This window comes from Osmerus mordax, chromosome 17, assembly GCF_038355195.1.
Source record: "Osmerus mordax isolate fOsmMor3 chromosome 17, fOsmMor3.pri, whole genome shotgun sequence".
Taxonomy (NCBI): domain Eukaryota; kingdom Metazoa; phylum Chordata; class Actinopteri; order Osmeriformes; family Osmeridae; genus Osmerus; species Osmerus mordax.
Genome location: NC_090066.1, coordinates 1548104 through 1571076, shown reverse-complemented (window position 1 = coordinate 1571076; position 22973 = coordinate 1548104). Strand labels below are relative to the sequence as shown.

The 22973-nt window shown below is 44.2% G+C and overlaps 1 protein-coding gene across 1 annotated transcript in view; it reads right to left on the bottom strand.

Annotated features, from left to right (window-relative positions):
- tmtc2a (transmembrane O-mannosyltransferase targeting cadherins 2a) overlaps window positions 1-18164 on the bottom strand; it is a 47258-nt gene extending 29094 nt beyond the window's left edge. Inside the window, 1 exon segment of the mRNA XM_067254554.1 lies at window positions 18082-18164. Coding sequence (XP_067110655.1) covers window positions 18082-18164 — 83 coding nt within the window.
- Between the last annotated feature and the right edge of the window lie 4809 nt (window positions 18165-22973).

Genomic DNA, 22973 nt, shown 5'->3' with positions numbered 1-22973 from the left:
TCATTCCTGGCCCTTGTGACAAGAGTCCGGGGAGGAAACACAGCGCTGACCAGGAGGAAGTTAGATGAGGTAAACAGAGTGATGTCATGCTTCCTGCGGAGTCCTCACACGCTTCCTGCGGAGTCCTCACACACGGAGGAACGAAGTAACCAGAAGGCGCCTGGGCTCCAGCAGGCCTCCCGTCTCTCAGCGCTGCGCCGCCTGAGAAAACCAACACTTGTTTTGACCCATTCAGCAAAACAATCCTGGGAAGGGAGGAACTCTCCCTCAGGGCTCACACAGTATGGCTGTCGTCTGCAGACGCAGAGCTGCAGAAGCTGCAGAAGCTGCAGAAGCTGACCTCAGATGAATATGTGGAAGGAGGGACAGTACTGATGTGGCATTACTGGAGAGGCAGACCAGTCAGGCCTTCATTACTGGCATGACTGTTTAGTAAATGTCATAATCACATGACCATTATTTATACTTAAGGGATGTTTTAAAGTGAAAAGTTCTCAATATTCAAACAGGCAATACAAAAATGTGTCTACAGCACATCTACTGCTAAGAGGGAGAGGGAGGGTGAGACAGATATGCCTGTGTGGGTCAATTCAAATGCATGCAATTACCATACACACACACACACACACACACACACCCTATGGTCTCATCCAGTTTACATGTTCCTGTTTTATGTTCCTCCCTTAAACAAATGTGAGGGTATTAATCAGCATCTCATTGCAGAACACAGCCCTCGACTCCTCTATAAATATTTGGGCCTCCAGCCAGGCTGCATGTCGACAGCATGTGTACGTGCCTGCACACTCAACGCTGATAAACGGCCGTTGTGTAAACCAGTGTCACTTGTATCATCAACACTGTGTGAGTTATTCCTACCCAGGACACAGCGCAACTGCTGGGGTGGATTAGCTAGAGCATTGACTGAACACAGGATGGACAATGCTCTCTGGTTGCGTCCTCAGCCTTGTTCGTTCCTTATTTAGTTTTGTGCTCTGATGTGTCTTCTCCAGCTGCCTTTCCTTTTTCTTTCATGTCCCTCTCTCTCCCCTCTCCCCTCCCTCCCTCCCTCCCTCCCTCCCTCCCTCCCTCCCTCCCTCCCTCCCTCCCTCCCTCCCTCCCTCCCTCCCTCCCTCCCTCCCTCCCTCCCTCCCTCCCTCCCTCCCTCCCTCCATCCCTCCCGCTTCCTTGTGTACATCAGGCTCTGATATCCAACCTTTTATGCCACTGCCTGGAGAAATCTATGAAATCTCTGTTCCCTTATTGAGCACTCGACAAGCTAATTAAGCCAGCTGACGAAGCATCAGCAGAATGAACCTGAACACTAATCTCATCCCAGACCAATAGAACACAACCCAAGGCTTTGTGTTGGCTAAGGGCGTCACAGAAATAAAAGGCTGTATTCATTTGAAACCGAATCCTGCCTTATCAAACGCCAGATAAAACTTGATGATGATGTGAACCATCACCATGCAGTACTGCTTAGTGTTCCTGCAGGTTATGTGTACAAGTTTAGAGAGGGACTTACAGATTCACATACTGTGTGTATATGCTACTTCTAATGAGCAATAAAGCTAAACGCACACCTCCACCTCTAGCAGAAACATCTGTCACCCGGGTCACGATTTACTGATGAATTCACACACAAAACAAACGTACTGATTTCTTCCTCTTTGTTTAGCCGTGGGGGTGCTCACAGTCAGGTGGGTTCCTGCGTTCCGCTAGCATGTGCCTGATCACCTCTGTGGTAATCCTATGATAACAGGATTAGAAAGTGATCATAGACCCCCAGTGTTTCACATACATGGTGAAGGGGGGCAGGGTCAAGGTTTAAGCTGATTAAAGTTCTTTGGGGCTTGCAACGGGGTGGAAGAGGGAGGGAAGGGCGTGTGTGTGTGTGTGTGTGTTTACGAGCATGTGTACGTGTCTGTGCAATATGGATGAGACTGCAATGGAGGAAATTCATGCACGGCTATAAGTGTGTGCATGTAGAGTTGAAAACGAGGCGATATGTATTCCAAACACGGTGTCTTGGTTCACAGCTGCACAGTAATTGGCAAAGCACACCTTGTTGGAAACAGGCTGAGAAGTAGCCAAGAGAGGGACAGGGTTCAGGGTAACCCTCTCACTCTCGCTCTCCCTCACTATCTATCTATCTCTCTCTCTCTCTCTCTCTCTCTCTCTATCACGCTCCCTCCCTCAGACAGGCAGGGTATCCTCCGTGGCTGAGCTGGATGTGGAGGCACGCACATACAAGCTTAAACACACATACACACATGCATATTGGAGAGAGAGAGGGTTGCCTCTGATTGGTGGTGCTGCCACAGGTCCCGCCCCCCCCCTGTTAAAGTCACTTGGCTGACCACTCAGAAGTGTCACCCAAGTCTTTACAACCAGCAGAGGGGCCAACCAGCAAACATATACTGTCTGGGATACCTAGAAGTGCAGTATTTATACTACAGCATTATACCTAAAGTTCTTCGCAGAGGTATTTTTGTGACATCGACACTTGTTAAAATCCACAGCAGCAGAACCTCTTGGCAGATTCAGCGTACGGAACATACCGGTACATGGTCTCCATATTACCTCCTCACCAATACCTTCTCTCTGTGGAGAGTCAAGTGTATCTTAAGGTCATCAAGTCAGGAACCAGCCACTCTAGGTGTGTGTCGAAACATCACACGTCAACCAGACAGGAGTCCGAACAATACCCACGTCCGAAGTGGTTCAACGCTTTTCCCACAGTCTACACCAAGCTGGCACAAATATGGGTTGAGGAAAATCCATAAACACACTTGACAGTATTAATAATACACTGCTGCAGGACCCAAGCTGCAGAGCAGCCAACCGCACACACATTTGTACACACACACACTCACACACACACACACACACACAAATGAATGTTTAGTTTAGCCCGACCCTTCACTCTTCCTGGTTTGTGTGAAATAAGAAATTAATTGGCGTGTTTTTGCACAGCTCAAACGCGTTTGTTTGCTTTTTCAGTGAAAAAGGAATGTGAAATGATAAACCGCCCTCATGTTGTAATCAAAAGATAGCGCAGAGCGGAAGCTATCTGAAAACAGACAGCAGGAAGAATGTAATGGTGCTGTAGGTGGACAGCCCAGCTAATATAGCTGGTAGCGATACAATAACATTACCCACATAAGACTACCGTATTGGTATATTGTTTGAACAGCACATTCCCACAGAGTTCGTGGTTTCTCTATTGACTCAAAATATCCATCTAACTTCTCCCCCAGGACCTCAATCTGCGGAACCAGGCATGGCAAACGATTGCCGAGCCAATTAAGTTCCCTTTAGTGTTGAGGATGGAGAATTACTCTGCAGTTAAATGCAAGCTCAGGTGAAAGGCAGCTATAGCTGTAGGATCCATATTGTGTGCACTGCAAAGTGTCATTTTCTTCACGGTAATTTGTTTACAAGTAACCCATGTTCACATCGGTGTAGTTGACATTCACATTGTAATTATCAAGGTGACATTTTTGTGTTTATCAAGGTATCTCAGTTACAGTTTGTCTAGCGTTCTAGCTTTTTAGGTAGCTTTCCCATCAGGCTAAATATACACATCCTGAGTCAACAGGAAAATGCTACAGCTACCAGGCTATTTCCGAGCAAGGTCTCAGTATTGATTTTATTTTTAAACAAAGGCAGAGGTGACCAGAGGTGACTCAATCAGTTGATCATCAACTCACATGCCCTCGAGAGAGAGACAAACACTGAATTTGACATAATTAGTGATCGGGACTTATTGTCTGTTGGTGAGATAGCTACAAGTTATACAGAACTCAGCTTTCACATCACTGTATGTATTTTGTATGATAACGTTTCTTGGATCCCAGGACTTGATGTGACTTCCCTTAACTTCAAAGCAGGTCCACATCATCGAAACCATGAAATCGATAACTTGAATCGGATCAAAAGAACATCAAGTTTCCCACCATTAACTTCCATGTCCACTGCTCTCCAGCTGTTTTCACTACAGCACCAGGCTGCGTTCATACTGGACGATGCGGCCCTGATTAGAACTACACCTCCTCGCCCCCTTCCTCACAGCCAGCTAATGAGGACCGATTTGCTGCATGCTTTAGGACTCGGTCTCCTTCTAACAGCCAATCAGGGGAAGCAGATCCCTTCCTGTGGTTGTCAGCTTCAAAGGAGGTGAACTGCTGGAGCTGGTCACCAGGAAGAGTCTGTCTCCCTTTGTCACAGAGCAAGCTGCTTTCATGTGCACATGCAGCTTGTGGGTCATTAGTGACAGCGAACAGCCCAGCCAGGCACAGCCTAGTGTCCCAGCCAGGCACAGCCTAGTGTCCCAGCCAGAGACAGCCTAGTGTCCCAGCCAGGCACAGCCTAGTGTCCCAGCCAGAGACAGCCTAGTGTCCCAGCCAGGCACAGCCTAGTGTCCCAGCCAGGCACAGCCTAGTGTCCCAGCCAGAGACAGCCTAGTGTCCGTGTCTGGGACTCTGCAACGCACTGGGTTCTAGTTTCGGCTCTCCGGGGATCATTTGGGTAATTCTGCGTGTGTGTTGTGCGCTAGGGGCAGGTGTTGTGGGAGAACTACTGGTTGTGATTGACATGAGCACATGGGAAATCAAGGGTTTTTTCCGTTGTGCGCCACACTGCTAAAAGTGCTTCTTTATCCCTGTACTGAGAAGGTCGTTAAGATGCTGTTTTGAAGTGGGCCTCTTTAGTTTGTGGCTCCTAGCTCTGAACGGGGATACCCCATTACACAGTCTGACGGGGAAGGATCAAGGCAAGACCTTTTCCAATTTTCGATTTCCAAGACCTCAAAACAGACCCCTTGACACATGAAACAGAGATATATAGACGGATGAACACAATCACAGAGAGCGAGGGCACATCATCTATTTTTCGGCAGATTGATTACACGGTCTTTGTCTTCATCCCAGAAAGTGATTGATCACGTGTATCAGCCAGACGGATGGATCGGACACCAGAGGGCCGTCGCCACGGAGACCGGGGGGGGCGACCCAGCTCACTGAGTGATGATGTCGATAAAAGGTTCTGACGAGCCCTTAGCAGCGTAAAGGAGAGGCTATAGGAAATCAATGGCTAATAAAAGTAATGCCTCAGTGTCCGAGGTAAAAAATAAAAAAAGACCCAAAAAAAGGAAACGCTCATGAGATGAGTGCTAGGAGGAGTCACCTTTACACCTCACAAAGAGCTTAATTGATTACATTTTACTAACTAAAGATCCGTCAGACAAACAATGTAGGACAAGATATTTACGACTCCATCAACCTCCTCCTTTAATCGACAATAAGAGCAGTAAATAAATGTTACTATTTTCTCCAGAAAAAGGAGGATGAACCTTCCAGCATACTGAAGTGTGCTTAACATGAACCAATGGCCCCATAGATCAATGTGTCAACCTTTGCCAAGCACCCTGCAACAGCACACTGAGAGAACCTAGTTAGTGTTTTGAATCTGGCTCTCCCCCCTCACTCCCCCTCTACAGCCCTACAAGCTGAAGACCACCAGTGACTGATAATAACAGAAATGGTGTCTTTAACATCTGGAAAAGCAAGACTGCTACAGTAAGGGTTTTCCCCTTTACCTCTAAAAGAGTTCACTTAATATGAAATGTACGTGGATCTACTTAGGAGGACTGTTCGCCCAATAAATATAGGATTACGTGTGAAAGTAGACCCATACTGCACTGAATTCACCGTGAAAAAAACTATCCTAATGGCCCATATAAGAACCTTGGATGCTGTGAGTTTTATATGGGGCTTTTAGTAAATTGTGCCAAATTAAAAGTGCCAAAGTGGATTTCAATGGCCACCCATCGAGGTAAGCCTGTTCCTTGCCAACTTTCACACCATTTATCCCACCCACCCGTGCAACTCAGCTACGATTCCACCCCGGTCATGCAGACTGTTACACAAAGTCAAAACCCACAAATCAATGGGGTTGCGATCTAAAGTGTTTCAAGCTTCTTGGAGTGTCTGGACAAAAATTACAATCTGTGTGTCTGGACGGCTAATCAAAACTGCTCCCTCCGTCGTTGTGAGTCCTTGATAAATGAGAGCCTTAATTAAAAACTGACTCTGCAGTTATCCACCTCCGTGGAACAGGACATAAATCAGTGTTTTTTTCAGGGGATAAAGATATCTTTCACTGTAGGGACGCCTCACATCTCGCCCTGCTTATGAAAGCAGACACAGTGAAGCTACTGTCACTTTTAAAAGGGAAACATACCTTTATTTCTTTAAAACTGCCCTTCGGTTACTGTAACTTTACAACTGCCCTTCGGTAAATGTAACTTTACAACTGCCCTTCGGTTACTGTAACTTTACAAACGGCTCCAGACGAAGGTGATCAGCAAAACCATTATCAATCACTTAACGTGTGACTAGGACTGTGTCACTATTTTTTTGCAGTTATTGTTGATATTAATGTGTCATGTCAAAGCAACCATCAGCCCTCAGCCCCTTTTTCCCCAGGTATCAATCATCCCTATCTCTATGTCTCTCACCTCTCTCTCTCTCTCTCTATGTCTCTCTCTCTCTCTCTCTGTCCACACATCCCACACTTGTTAAGGAGCTGGATGAAGGGGCACGCAGACTTATGAAACTAGCACCTGCAGTAACAGAATTATGGAAATTCCCACTTGAATTTGAACGGTGGAGTGTTTGTAATATTGCAGCCAGCTGTGATACCTGGGGCTCCATCCATCCAGGAGGAATGGCTTTAGATGAATTGCTTGAAATTGCAGTTTTTGTTTTAGTCCAGTCGTCTCAAAACATTCACACCAAACCTGCTAACACACGCCAACGGTCACACACACCAAGTTACCGCATACAAAGAAAAACACACACACCTCACACACACACACACACACACAGACACACACCCTCACTCATACACACACATATCACCCACCCACCCCCTCACACACACACACAGACACCCACCCCCTCACACACCCCTCAAAAACCAGCCCAGGATATTCCCATTCCCTAGCCACATCGCAAATACCCAGCAGAGAGCTGGCGGGCAGGAAGGCAGAGGGGACATTACAGCCTGATCCAATTCATCATTTTCTAAAATGCTTCCATGACAACTATATTTTCCCTCTCTTTTTCCCCTTTCTGCGTCGCTGAAGGGCCACTGGGTCCAGCAGAACCACCGCTGTGGAGGCTGTAGAGGCTGTGGAGGCTGTAGAGGCTGTGGAGGCTGTAGAGGCTGTGGATGCTGTAGAGGCTGTGGAGGCTGTAGAGGCTGTGGAGGCTGTGGAGGCTGTAGAGGCTGTGGAGGCTGTGGCTGAGAGCAGCTGGGTTGAAGGCCGGCTGCCAAGGAAACCGAGGCCCCGTTTGTCTCTCGGCAACACTCAAACGGCCGACAGTATATCACATCAGACCATGGTTCGAATTAGCCAGCCCATAATACTACACTCATCTTCCATTTGTTCCACTATAAACTCACACACTCTAAGGCACGTTTACAGCATGTGATACACTTGTTTCTGAGCTAAGGGACAAAGAGAGGTTCGTAATGTTTCAAAGTTTAACTGCACTGTAGTGACTGATGTGGTTGTAGAAGTTTTGGGCACCCTTTGCAGTTCCCGAGATAATTCTGGAATGACTTTATTTGAGCATAGTGATTGGTGAAAACCTATAATTGCTGATGACAAATCAAATCCTCAGATGAGGACTGTGGAGTTGTGCCTTTGCCAGAGGGAGCATCTGGAGAACAAAGAAACGTTTTGTTTCCGTTGAAAGAGAGCTCCGTTTTGTTCTGACTCGACGGAGGGCTAATCTGCAATCAAATTAAAAATGCAGCTATTCAAGGACGTAGATGTATTTTTAGATTGAGTGACTCAGAATTGCGCCGATCTACAAAAAAGGCTGCAATCCTGTACTGTGTTACAGTTGGATCTTAACCATTGGCAGTGGAGTCAGAGCTGGGGGATAGTTGATAACTTGCTGAACTCTCAAGTATGCTAAGCTAATTGACCATAAAGAGCTGTGTCAAATTCTGTATGGGCTCTCTTGTACTGCGTGACCACTTGCCACATTCCAGTTTTTTCAAGTTTGTTCATGAAGGGTACCAAAACAGGATTCTACAAAGCCCAGAGTATCACGCAGTCTATAAAAACAACATATGGCTCGACATCAGCAATGGAAATCAAGCCAAAATATGAAAGGATGAATAATTTTGGCAAAATGAATTGTCATAAGTAGGCTATTCAGTGTAACGGTATTATTTCAAATGCACTTTCCCACAGGGGGTTTAAAGTTCTCCAAGTTTGTCAAACTAACAACGGGGGTACTGAAATACAGCCCTGCTTTAACTGCTTGGGGGAAACTGCATTACAAAACCATAAAACGCATCATATACTGCAATGAAACTCCAATATGGACAAAGGTGACACTGAGACGTCACGTCATCGACGTACAGATGTCACTGTGTGATCGGGAAGGCTTTGATCACAACGGACTAGTCCTCCTTTGGTTCCCAACACAAAGACTAACAGTGATCGAAGCACGTGCGCGTTCGCTGTTTCTCAGCACCACAGAAGGAAGGCAGACGAACCACTCAGTCAATAGTATTGAGCAGACACACTGTGAAACCTTCCACACAATCAACGAGCCACGAGAGAAAACGTAAAACAGGTCATTTCCATCATCAGCAAAAGCATGAAGGTCCTTCCTGTTTCTCAATAGGGTGGTGGTTGAGGAGGGGAGCACATGGATGTTTATCTTCAGCACAGATAACACGGTTGGTCGATGCTAGTCACAGCAGGGGGAAAAACGAGGCGTGTACTGTAGATTAAACTGTCTTGGTTAGCCTCAGAGGTAACGGATGAACTGGTTGCCTTACGACAGTGATAAGTGAACTTCCCCGGAGCACGTCTACTGCAGATTAAGTGAAAAGGTTGTTTGTCCTGTGCCAAACCCAACTGGTTGAGCACTTTCAGTAGAAACAAATATAGGCTCTTCATAGTCAAAAGCTGGGTGATGTCAATCTGCTCAATGAGAGTATTTTATTTTATGGTTTTTCATTTTTCATACGGAGCACCAAAGCGACGTCCAAGAAGAAATAACATTCAACTGAAACGAGAAACCTGGACCTTGAGCTTTCTTTAGGCAGGGGGCAATGATCCACACAGCTAACGGTACAGTGCAGTGCGGTACCTGCTGTGCATTTTCTTATCAAAGAACAACCTTGCACAATGTCCTGAATACCATCAGGGTCTATATACAAAAGAAATGTGTATTCTGCTGACACGCAAAACAGCTTTACAGACAAATATAATGGAAAAGAGATGGAGGAGTACGAAAGAGATTAATCGCCCGTGTGAGTTCTATCCTGTTGTCGAATATAAAATAGCAATGACTAATGTTATCATAACCCACAACAACTGTCTTTCCAGCACCACCAGTTTATGAATACGAAAACGGAAATATAAATGACATCTACTGTAGGGTCGATGTCCTACTACCCCGGGAAAGAAATTAAAATAAGGTGGAAGGTTTATCTGTGACTGAGGGGAAACTAACCCTATTATCAAATGTGGATTCATCTCATCAATCAAAGTTGAGATCCACTGGGTAGCTGTCACGGAAACCTCTTTGTGTTTATTAATACCCCTTAACACCTCATCTCCACCAGTCCCTGGTACAGTACCTGGTGCAAGATTAGAGCTCCCATCAGGGTTAGCATTCAGTGCATCACTACATTAGCAAGAGGAAGGGATTTGTCTGGATAAGTCAGTGAGGTATTGAGTAGTGCCTGAAGGAATAGTTCTTCTACATCGAAATGAGAAAATACAGATGAAGATCATCCCTGTCCGTAGTTCATTTGATGAGTCACAATTGGGAATCACATATTGGGAGGGGGATGGATTTAGTAAAAGCATGACATGGATACTAAGAGATTACTTTTTTATGCAACACAAGTGGAATGGATTTTTGCAAGCGGACCAAATACAAAAAAAGAGAAGAGGATTAACATGAACAGTCACATCGGGCTCATTGAAATTAAATTGTATACCTACCAACATAAACATGACAATTATATTGTGGGGGGGATAAATGATCCTTCCTTGAGCATTGCATTGTGGGGGATGTGTCTCCCTCCCCTCTGGGGATTTGGCCCCTGGTCACAATGTTTTCATAGGATGAGAGATGAGCTCTCTTTCTCAGGGAAGACGTAACCATTATGCTGAGCCAGTTTCCTCAATCAAAGCAACTCAATAAACATACATTCAGTCCTATTCATTAGTGTCGGATGAGTACGCGTACAGTTCTCAAGAACAGATGCAATTTTGTGGGAGGAAATTAAAACCTCCATAGCATGTCAAGAGAGTGATGCTACAATGCACACAAATCTGGCTTTCAACAAACTAATATATCACAATGGCCCATCCCTTTTATTTAGTCTGAGTACACTGACCTCTCTATTCTGCCTATGACACCCTTATCCCCTCCCTTCAGAAAACAACCACTGTCATCAATCCCCAAAATAGCCGTCCATTGTGTAGTAATGAGGGAATCTCACAGCAAGCTCAGCTAACAGGCTTCGGGACCTCCATGCACATCTGTATCGACTTGCGCACGCTGTCATCTGTGGAGCCCTTTCGTGGCTTTAGTAGGAAACAGGAAAGAGACCAAGACCCTTCCCTGAGGATGGATTAAAGACCGAGAATACTCCGGAACATCCAGGAAATACCAGCTGACTTGGATGCTAATAATTGGAGCATCCATTGAGATGTATATGAATAGCTATTCTTTGGCCTATTTTCCAAATCATGAGCATAGAACGAGTCATGGTGAAAAAGCAACAAAATCAAGATAAACTGAAGTTTTTCCAGACCCCAGCTCTAACCTGCCCGGTCAGAACTTTTCAGGTTTAACTAGGAGTCCAAAAATTCCCTCCTCGCACTAGGGATTCAATAACTGTCTCTCTCCTGACCCAGAAAGAGTTTGCATATTTCTGTATATTTTTACGACCAGGGAAGGACAGGGTCAGTAAATGATGCATAAAACCAGGTGAGCGGGTACCATGTTTTGTATATTTAGGCTTTGGTCACACTGTTCCTCCCCTAATAAATTTATGTTGGTTTCATAAAGGCTGCTGGTACAAAAAGGTTTTGGAAGACAAAAAGTTCAAAAAGGTACTACAGTTTTTAATTTGTGTTTTGTGAAGTAAGTTACAGATTGTGTCTCTTGGGTTGTATTTACAGGGTATTGTGGGTTAAAATAACTTAGTTACAGTGAGTATTTGACCGATAGACATAACCAAGGGTTCAAATGAGATGAATAACCACATCACTAATTGCCTCAGTGAATTAAGTCTCACGGTCAAATGGAGGCTCTGTGGAACGATCATAATTCACTTTTTATCTGCTATCTTCCTGGGAAGGCTTCTTGAAATGCTGAACAGAGTCTGGATGTCTAGAATGAGTTATATGGTAGCAGCTGTAGGAAGCACGTTTTCTGACAGTTCGACTCAAACAGGCGCCCATGCACAGCTCTCCTGTTAAAATGTTACTGATAAGCTAAATTATGGAATACTGCCAGCTGTGTTACACGAGACACGCTTATGTGTAAAAACGTTATGAAACTTTTTTTTTTTTTGTCAAAACCTTTTTACCCAGATATTATTTCAACCTTCCAAAACTGACAAAAGCTGAGTAATGTGAGGCTCAGTGCGATGAAAATCAGGGCTCTGTTCTGGACCGTATTTGTTCAGGATTATTTTCTGTTACTTTTTTTTCCCGAAACGTTGTTTTCACACACACAACACGAAATATGTTTTTTTTTTGTAACCTTTCAAAACTTTTTTTTGCACAAATATTTTTCAGTCAGGAGACCAGTGTGCCTGTTCCAAGCATGTGTCTCTCTCCCCTGTAGGCCTACTCTGTCAGAGACCTGACCCAAGACATGCCGGGTAATGTGAGGCTCTGGTGAGTACGGTGAAAATCAGGGCTCTGTTTTGAACCGGTCATTTGGATGGACAGGAAAGAGCCAGGGTCGCTGAAACGCGATACGCGACAACTATTGATTACAAAGAAGAGAAAAGGGGGCTGCGCGTTATCTCAGGGCGGGTTTGAATTACACACCAACTGCTATGTGTTTAAAAAATAAAAAAAAGTAAACCTTTGTAGTCAAGGAGGGAAAGGAGGCGCTAGTTCCAAAGTGTAACGCTACACCAGAACAGGGAGCTTTGCTTACAGCAAAGCTTAACTGCTACGTGGTGGAAATCCAAGCCCCCTCTGTCGCCCGCTGCCCAATGACAGGTATTAGTGAAAGGGGACAAAGTTAAAAGTGTGTGGTTAGCCAGATAACATTAGCTGCAGATACACAGAACTTGTAAAGCCAGGCCACAAGGATCTACCGAACATTACCTTACCCTCCAATTACAGCTACTCTGACCATAGACTAGAATCTCCAGTGCCCTGGTGCCTTGGGCTAAACTGTGGATCTTCTTCTGTGGCGTTTGCAAGTTTTCGACCTCGGTAGCCCATGGTTACCACTGTTATGGGATGTGTGTGTGTGTTTACTGGGAGGGTCATTCGACTGTGGGGTTTGCGGTTCCGAGGCCCTGCCTTGGCACACTGGTGGGTCAGGTTGCCTGGCCGCGGAGCAGACCTGGGTTAGGGTTAGGCCCTGGGTAGCCATCCTCACGCCCCACTAGGCTTCAATGGGATGAGGAGAGGCCTCCTTAAAATAAACGGGGCAGACTTGTCCACGTCCACCTGGTGCTGCATGGGGGCCGAGGGAGAACGGGTGCTTCGAACTTTAACCAGGCATATTACTGGATGCATTATATCGCTGTTTAATAGGAAAGTACTTACAGTAACTATGAAAGCACAGGCGTGTTATAGCTGGGTTGCAGTGTTCATAGTGCGATGAAATGAATGTGGGCTGATGCTGGTAACTAATGACACACTTCACAAACAGAAAGCACGAGAAAAGTACAGTGTTGCTGACCTGGTGATTTCTATTCGGGCGAAGCAAAGCCCAGGGTGTGAAGAAACCAACTGTTTCTTGCAAACAAGTATCTGACTTTGAAAGTCATTTGGCCCCTGCACCATTCACCCCCTCGCCATGCCCTTACTGGCTGAATGACCAGCATAGTTCACATTATGGTAGCAGTCTGCATATTTCACAATGCGTGGCATGACAGCTTGTGTAACACACTAAAGACAGATATTGTTCGACTGAACCCAAACATAATATAGGTTTAGTCGACAGCCCTGACCGATTTCTTTTTTCCGAATGTCTTTTTCCAGGAGTGCCACATTACGCTTCTCAGCAAGGACTCTTTTTTATGCCTTTCATGTTAACTTCGGTTCACTTTCACCGTCAAGGACAAGTCAGAAGAACTTCCTCTGTTTTTTGAGACAGTGTTTCCTGTTCGACAGACCAGACAGAGAACGTCCAAGGGAATAAGGACATCAAATGAGGGTTGATCCTTTGTCATTGTTATACGCTAGACCACATAATCCTACTCTCTTCTGAAAATCTAGCTTGACACCAAAGTAAATCAAGAGACAAACACTTCTGCTCAAGACCAAACCTCTCCTGAACAACTTAGGCCCCAAATACCCCCCCCCCCCCATAATAACCCCCCCCCCCCCCCCCCCCCCCCCCCTGTAAAGTTTCAGACCAAACAGCTAACTTTGCTGATGGCTCAGAAAATTCTAACGCAAATAGCTTGGAGTGTAAACCTGTAAGTAATCAAGACCTCAACACTCCCTCTCCTCCCTATTGTTTTATTAATACTCCCCGGGTGTACATGCGAACACTTCAATGGGAAAACAGTTTGAGAGAGCAATGAATAAAAAACACGTGTTTGTGTACGATATATGATGGGATAGTACATTTGGGACCTGAGGCCATACGCAAGTCTTTCAATATGGATATCCATGGCAACCCATCCCCATTATAGGGATACATTTGGTGAGTGTTGTTTTCACCACACATTTCATCAGACCTGTCTCTTTCTCCTCCAAAGAGCATTTACGGCTGGCATACCACTGTAATGTGGTCAAAAGTCTCCTTGCTTCCAAACCATCTGAAATCACATTTCACAAACACTCTTCTCAGCTCCTCAGCTCACCAACTTCTCTCTCAATCCCCTGTTCTCAAACCATCACGGACACATCCCAGAGTCCTTCACTTCATCTCACATTAACTATCATCCTTCTTGATTTAGACTAGCTATCACTCAGTTTCCATAAGGACACAATCAACACTGTGTTTGGAGAGCATATCCAGAGGCACCAGGGTCATATAAACTTACTTACTAGTAAGCATTAAACATAACGCATCGAAACTTACAACAATAAGTTATGCAGGCACCATAACACCTTCCCCCACTGCGGTTGGATACGGCACTTTAAAGATGGTTTTGGGTGTGAGTTCGATGTGAAAACATGTTACACACACCCTCAGTATTGAATGTACGAGATAACTGCTGTGAAACCATCGAATGTAACATGGTAAGTCTTGTGGTTTTCCAAATGGGAATCTATCAACTTTGTTGAGCCATTTTTGTAGCCGTTGGTGGTTTAAGGTTGTTGAAGGTTCCTTTTTGAATGTAGATCTCACTTTCTTTTGTCAACTGCAACCTAGAAATGATACAACCGAGAATATAACCCCTCCTACCTGCATACAGTAAAGGCTTACAAACACAACTTCCTTCCTTAAGAGCCAGGAGGGATTCGCAATACACGTGGGAAACGGGCACTTTTGAGAGGAAGGGAAAGTATTGACATGAGGATTGTGATTTCCTTGAAGTTCATGGCATCACTATGGAGATGTGAGGAGCTATAGAATCCAGTGTGCAGACACTAGGCTATTGTGGGATTGCAGGCCATCTGTGCTATGAGATACCAGAGTTATTGCACGCGTTATTAAATGTTATTTGGTTCTTTGTTCCAATGCTTATGTCCAAGAGAGGATCTACAATCCAGCCTCATTGTCAATTATGTTCCACAAGAATGAAAGGGGTGGAGAAGTTTCAAACAGAACTTTTTTTTCTTTCTTCACAGACGGCTACAGTATAGATCAGAAGTTTGTTGTGTGCCAGGAAATGTGATGGTCATTTCTGTCCCAGTGAAACCTAACCAGCCATCCCCACAGACTGAACAGTTTAGTTCCTCTATAATAAGTAGGGGATGTTTTCATTGGGCTTCCCTGGGGGGTCCTAGTGCGTTTCTGGGCTGAAATGGTGTTCCGTCACGTGACTGTGGCCCCAGGCAGTTTGGGAGACGCAGCTCTGAACACTGCAAACCGAGGAAACGTTTCCTTTGGGATGTTTCTCAGCATCCATCCTTCCTCTCTTGAAGAGAGATGAGAAGTGTGAACTGTAAGATGGTAACTTCTCCATCCAAACACAGACACACACAGTTCAGTAGGACTGAGGGTGATGCCATTCACCTCGCCATCATAAAACACCCCATTTGTTTGACCCGTCAAGTGCCTTGTTGATGAGCATTCAGCAGGAAGTTCAAAGGTCACAACAAATGTATTGACCGATCTATAACCTCTGACCTCAGGAAGCAATCCAACCGCTGCCAAGTCACCTGACACAGAAACAATCAAAGGCAACCACACACATAATATTCCTTACAAACACTTATCCCTCTCTCTCACACACAACCTTCTCTGTCAGTGGTATCCAACCTATAACCTAGACAATGGCTTTATTCCAGAGCTATAAGAAAAAGAGTGCACAGGGACCGACCAGCTGTCTACAGACACCCAGTACCAATTGCACTGAAATTTTCCCTTGTAGAAAAATGACTGGCTTGTGTTCGAACCATGTGTCAGTAAACCTCAAGTCATTTCACACACAGAGGGGTTTTATTGATATTACCATTGGCTGACAGACGTCTTGGACAGCCCTTGAGCCGTGCCCAGGAAAAACAATTGACGTGATTGAGAAAGCAGAGAAGCCCCAGAACATCCCGGCAAGCAGGAACTCATCATTGAGAAGGCACCATCTCTTGTGCTCTGCGTCTAAAGGAACTGTTTCCGAATAAAACGGTTAGCTACGGAGTTTAACAGAGACCCGCATTGCAGTCGAGTTTATCAAAAAAAATTTAAAGACCGCAAACCGTAACAAATAAATAAATAAAAAGTCCTCCAAAAAAGCCTAAAGTTGACTGATGTGCTAACAGGCACTCTCTCTCCGTTGCTACTAACAACCACTCTCGTGACGACCCTCAGGAGAGAGACGGAGAGCGCGCGACTCTTGACCTTGGTGAAAGGGGGCTGTTTGATGAATGACTATGGAGGTGAGACCTGTGATTGGTATTCATCTTCTCCATCTGAGATCGGCGGACCAGAACGGCCGTCTCAGACCCTGGAGTGTAAATCATCACTGTGACTTTGATATATACGCAGGGTCGCCAACACCGAGGTTACATCGAAGGGGGTAAGCAGCGAGAGAGTCTGTGAGGACACTGGTTGGTCATTAATCAACGTGACGTTGTGGCAGGTTCTCTTCAGCATGTCATTGTCAGTCTGATAAACAGGGTTAGAACAGGACCCTCAAGCTGCAGTGCATTTCACCCATTGCCATGCTTTTGCTAAACAGGGAAACAGACACACTGGCATGGTTCATAGAAGTATGGATAGTCTCTCTGTGTCTGTGTCTGTGTGTGTGTGTCATGCATGCATTCTCACACACAAGGCAAAGGCCGTATAGTTTAGTGAGATCAATGGAGTAGTGTTCATTAAACATCCCACCCACTTATTAAAAACTCCCGCTCCACTTTTTATTTTAAAAAGTATATTTAACAGCCTTATCCTCAGCTCAAAAAAAGCTGTCCCACACACATTTGAAAATAAACCTTCTCCCCTGAGTGTGCTACACACTCCCCAGTAGCCTGCAGTCAGTGTAGAGTGGAGAATGAGCGGTGCTGAAGTCCACCTGACCGTAAGGAGGTGTTAGGAGACGGTAGCCAGAGCCACTAGCGGCGACAGCCTCGATGGAGAGAACACGGACCAACCTGCTACGCTCTGAATGGACTTAGAACAATGGCTCATTTGTCTGAGCTGGACCATAAATTAATTTGCGTTTCAATTCTCATCTCTTGCATTACAAGACTTACATGAAATCTAAAGAATTAAATTATGCGAGGGGAAATAAATATTTGTATTATTTCAAATCTAAAGAATTGTAACATATCTTAAATAAATAGCCTACAATTAGAGGAAAGCCAGATTCAAACTTCCTCTTACCGTTATCTGAATTAAAATGCAACTGACGCTAAGAAACAGGATAATATTATGTCACGTACTGTAGCCTACCAGAACCTCTTTCAAATACAGCTAGTATTTAACTCAAAGTATCGCGCTGCTAAGCACCCGAGAAGGAACTCTTAACATTCTGAATACAAATGTCTTTACTTTCTGGATGGTTGAGCACTAACGAGCCCTATAAAATACGTGCTCTGGGATGGGTGGTGACATATAAGAAGGGCTCTCCAAATATATTCTAATTAATGCATCCACTTGGATGTATTCCCTGAAGAGGGGATATTGCTATGAGCGGACAAGCGTATTTATCGTCCGCAGATTCCAACCATGTGCCTGAACAAAAACATCCATTAGCATGTGGGTTGCCGGTGCTGTTAGGTGTAGGAGTTGTTCAAAAATGTCGTTACAGAGAGCTTTAAAGGGTAGCCTAGACAATTCATAAGATAGCCTGCATCTTTCTTTTTCTATTGTGTAACTTCAGGCACATTTGCGATGCAGATGACATCCTCAACGTTGTCCAAGTAGCCTTTTGAACAAAGCTCTAATGCAACAGGAGATATAGCTAATTTGCATTAGGCAAAGTATATGGCTGCAACACAATGACTGCTTATTGGAGAGGTAAATCGAGACTAGAATGCTATTGCTGAATGACACAAATGACTCGTGAATGGACAATAACCATGTTAACACCGGAGCGTGACGATTTAGCCTACCATACAAAATGTGTTCGCCAAACACGTTCCGTTTTATTTGACGTAAGAGAAACGAAATGACAAGTGTGGCTGATGATGTTGCCATAGGTACGGCGGTAACCTACCTGTCATCGTAGCAAAAATCCGCGTTCAGTGTATTGAGATACAGGACAAAAGCCACAGCGCCACACACCAACTCCGTAATCATTTCTCAAAATAGTAAAGGTTATAGAAACGCTGTAGAAAATATTAGGTGCGAATCAATTCCAGGTTCTGTATTGTCTTCTCAATGCGGCCGCCCCGCAACACGGAGAAAAAACCCCATTCAAGAAGGCTAGAGTCTCAAAGTTTGCGATTCTCGGTCTATATTCAATTTAACCCATTTTGTCATGCAGCGGGTCAGAGTTGTGTAGAGACGAAACTAGGACGGCTTGTCTTCGTTTTAACTCGCAGCTGAGTGCATCTTGCTGTTCTGCTGTCTTCGGTTCTATATGCATTTTCATCCGCGGAACAGATACTCCACTGTTTGGAACCGCGTGTGGTTTCAAGATGATGAGCATGCGCAAACCATCCTTCGTTCGAGCTCTTTCCAATAATTTAGAGTAGATCGGGTGCTGAAAGAGGATTGCGCGATTGGATGAATTCATCAAGTGTGTAGTGTGTGAAATGAATAAGATCCCTTAAAATGTAAAAAATAAAAAGAATAACATTGAGCAAATATAGTAGGCTACTAAATTGTGCGCGCTAATCGCTGTCTCTTTAGGTAAATTAGTTAGAATGGCTTGTAGTTGTTTTTGAGTAATCTGATCTGGCCATAATCCCAAGTAATCTGCCATTAAACAAAACCTTCCTCTACTGTCCTTTGATGTTCAATATCATGAGCAAACCCCTTTGAATACAGATTAGGTCTCAGGTTTTTATCACTTACATTTTTATATTTTACACAGGTTAGTACCACAGGGTAATGATGGTAAGAGAAAACAAGAGAGAGAGAAACAGAGAGACACAGAGAGAGAGAGACACAGAGAGAGAGAGACAGAGAGAGAGAGAGGCAGAGGCAGAGAGAGAGAGGCAGAGGCAGAGAGAGAGAGAGAGAGGTAGAGAGAGAGAGAGACAGACAACGAGACAAACTAAACCCAGTGAGGGAGAAATGAGAAGAGCAGTGAGGATTAATGAACTCCTACGACATCCTACTGCGAGGGTGTCAGCAGCAGACGTGCAGCTCCACACAGGCCGGAGTCACTTTGAAAAGGAGCAGCGAGGCCCCACTGATCAGCAGATGCTCCCAAGCCTGTCCCTCAGTCGGAAACACTCCACCAATAAAACCACCGCTGCCCCACGGAAGAGAGAGAAAACAGATGGTGCTGACGGAGGACTGACGGAGGACATCCCCGAGAGCACGCAGCAAGGATGCAGAGAAAGAGGGGAGGAAGGAAGGCTGTGTAACCCTGGCAGGCGTTGACCCTTGTCCTGAACAAGAGCAGACTGTGACCTGTGCTCAAACTGGACCTGTTGGACTGTTTAAGGACTGCCTGGGTTGTTGTTTTGGTTGGTTGGGCTAATGATGAGACGCTTCCTCAAGAACCCCCCGGAGATCTGACGTGACAAATGAGAATCCCTGTTCGAAAAGGAAGAGTCACGAAAAAGTTACTCTACACATGTGTCATGTTTCCAACACCTTGTGTTTTTAACAATGTTTCGGTTCCTCGTAAAGATACCGTGAATATATCAACTGAATCCTCAAGCTGCTACTGTAGGACTATTCTTAAATTGTTGGTAAATTCAAGGAATTATACATTTAGTAATTTTTTTATACCTTTTTATACCTTTTTATACCTATTAAAACTAACAGGTATGATCTCATAAGGCATGGATTGTGTTTTGCATCCATGTTCGCACGCACGGAAAACACAAACAGTCACTCGTACACAATTTGAGATATTTGCCTGGGGCGCTGTGTGTATGTACCTACCCACTGAGACAAGGCCTGTCTCCAGCCCAGCTCCAGTAATTAAGGGATTAGTGGGGGAGGAGGGTGAGGGAGGGGGTGAAGGAGCGGGTGAGGGAGGGGGTGAAGGAGCGGGTGAGGGAGGGGGTGAGGGAGGGGGTGAGGGAGGCAACTTCTGCCCCCTCAACATAAACAGCCCTGGGTGGAACAAACACATTACCGGAGTAACAAGTGTTTACTCCTCTTGACTGATTACCTCCATCCTCCATGCTCCCAAAGGATGGATGCGATTTAGATTAATAGACTCAAGTCTTTTTAGGCAGGGAAAAAAATATGTTTTTGATGTTACTAATCTTACCAATCTTTTTAATGTCACTATACTGTGGGGTGGTAGAGGTCATGGTCCAGTAATGGAATAAAAATGTCTATAAAAAAAATAATATATATATACAATTGACACAAAGACAAGCTCAACTCAAACAACGTGACGTACGCATGTACAGTATTTGCCTCTTCAAGTTTTACGTGAAACATGTTTTTTTTCCTATTATTTGATACATCTCTTTACTGAGTTTCATCTGTGAGACAAAATCACTGAGGGAAGAGAAACTAGAAGCGCTGCCTTTCTTGTGCAGCGGTGCTTTTGTCCTGAGGCCTGACGGTCTTTATTCACCCTCTGTGCTGGAGTAGATTGAATGCAATTTTATCATAATTATCTTCTAAAAGGTTAGTAGACGTTGCATAATTTGCCCAATAGGGGGCCTCTTGGTCCCTTAAGTCAAAAGTAAACTAGTAAAAACAATTTATATTTATTCATTTATACATTTAAACGGAAACAACAAAATGTTTGGAGTATCTTGTATTTAGAACAATTACATTTAAATTGGTTGTTAAGGGAAATAGAGCCTTGTAGAAAAACACTCTTAATTAGGGGTAAAAAAAAAAAAACTTTCTAATGAGATGATGAATTTAGATGTGTTTTCAGGATGTCCTTTCTTTTAACCCATCAGAGTAACAAATGGTATTTTCCTTGTGTTATTTATACAGGACCACTGGGTTTTCATCCTCTCAGATAAGCATCACACAGGAAACAGACTATCCCTATCGTACTGATACAGCCTGTGTAACGCCCTCACAAAAATAGCATACGAAAAGTATTAATATCAAAATGAAAGCAAATGTACCCAAACAAAAATAATCATATCTGATCAAAACAAGCCATTGCTGTTCGGCTAACCACACCTTGGTGACAACCCTACCTTTCTTTTTTTTAAATGTTAATGGCTGAAAAAGATAGACGTGTTTTGATTTGACATGGAAAAAAATCTGTTTCTAATTACACCCCTTAAAGCTTTTGAGGCCCCTAATCAATTTACTGAGCAACTATAAACCACAGGCACCAGGACTAAGGGATCTTACACACCAAAGATTAAGGAACAAAAGAAGCACTTTGTAAAGCAGTCATAGAACTGAGTAACTACTGGATTATCAACCAACCAGAAGCCTGATGATCCTGTGACCTGGCCTGACAGCTGCTCGGGGGAAATACAAGAAAAAAAGATTCCTGTTGACGTATCCCATTTCAGGAAGTCATCTTAATTAATATTGGATGGATTGAATTTGTTTGAATTATCCTACCCAGAAGGAGCAGGCATTGATATCAAATTCTCACATTTCCATTTAGTTACCAGTACTATAATTTTAATTAAATCTTTTTTTTTTTCCTCAACTCCAGATGTTTTAAATCTGCCTAATTTGATATTCATTATGAAAAATGTTTATTAATCAAAACTATGAATCACCATGACAAAAATGGAAAGAATGGAAAATGACAAATATTATGAAAAATTGTATATTGTTTTCTTTTGCCTGAACTTAGCCCAATACTTTTCAAAGTCACTTGGAAGAAGTTTTCAGTGAAACATTTACCTTGCGTGACTGGCTTTGCCACACTAATACCCATGTAGACAAGTGAGTTGGAGAATTTGTGCGTAAACAAAGTCTGAATTTCCATTGGCATCAGTCATTGTGTTGACATGGAAGCTAAGAAGCAACACACGTCAAACAGTCCATCACAAGACAGCAAGGCCAAACACCCGTCACTTTCACACAACACAGCTGGAGAATCGTGTGTGATTGGAGGTTGTGATGGATGCCAGTGTTATTTCTGTCTCTCCTGGCATCTTCTGCGATGGCTTTTGGCTCCGCGTGTCCCGTGAAGAACCGTGCTTGTACTCCTGACAGCCACAACAGGATGACGCTGTGATTGCATTCAGATGGAAGTCATCATGAGACATTAAGGATGGACTGGTGCGTGTGTGTGTGTGTGTGTGAAACGAGGAGAAAGAGAGTAGTTAAGAGAAAGAAATGAGGTGGACTTTATGAACAGGAGTGTGTGTGTGTGTGTGTGTGTGTGTGTGTGAGGGTGTGTGTGCATCTGTGAAGGTGCGTGTGTGACTGTGTGTGTGAGGGTGTGTGCGTCTGCGGAGTATCTAAATCCAGAGTTGCTGATTCCTGAATGGCTTTTCCACCACTAAGCTTCCTGTTTGGCTCCTGCCCTGACGTCTTTTTAATGAATGAGTAAACTGACGAACCCTTTCTCTTCCTCCCTCGCTTTTTATTGCCTTTCTACACATTCTTGTGTACAGTTAGGGTCTCTGATAAGAACTCAAACCTCTACATTTGCCACTTTACCATTCTGAATGAAGTCCATTAATAACAGGAAAGCCTATGAATAGCTCCATTCATTTAAATTTTTTATTGATATTAATTGCCTAGTTCAGTCTATATCTGTAGATTCCACAGATGCTTATGTTGAAAAGTGCATTAAAAGAGAAAAAATCATGTAAAAAAGAGGGTGAAGTTAGCTTCGCGTGCGAGTCAGCTTCCTGACGTGCATGTGATTCTCAAGGACTGGAAAACAGCTCCAGTGCAGGTGTTCAAGGGAAGGAACCAAGAAAGTATTTTCCAAACAAAGGTGACAGCATGATGTGGTGCCAAGTAGGTAATAACGAACCCCTCTTCAGTCAAAATGGTGGAAATCTGTAATCATCAGATTCTGAGGGAGAT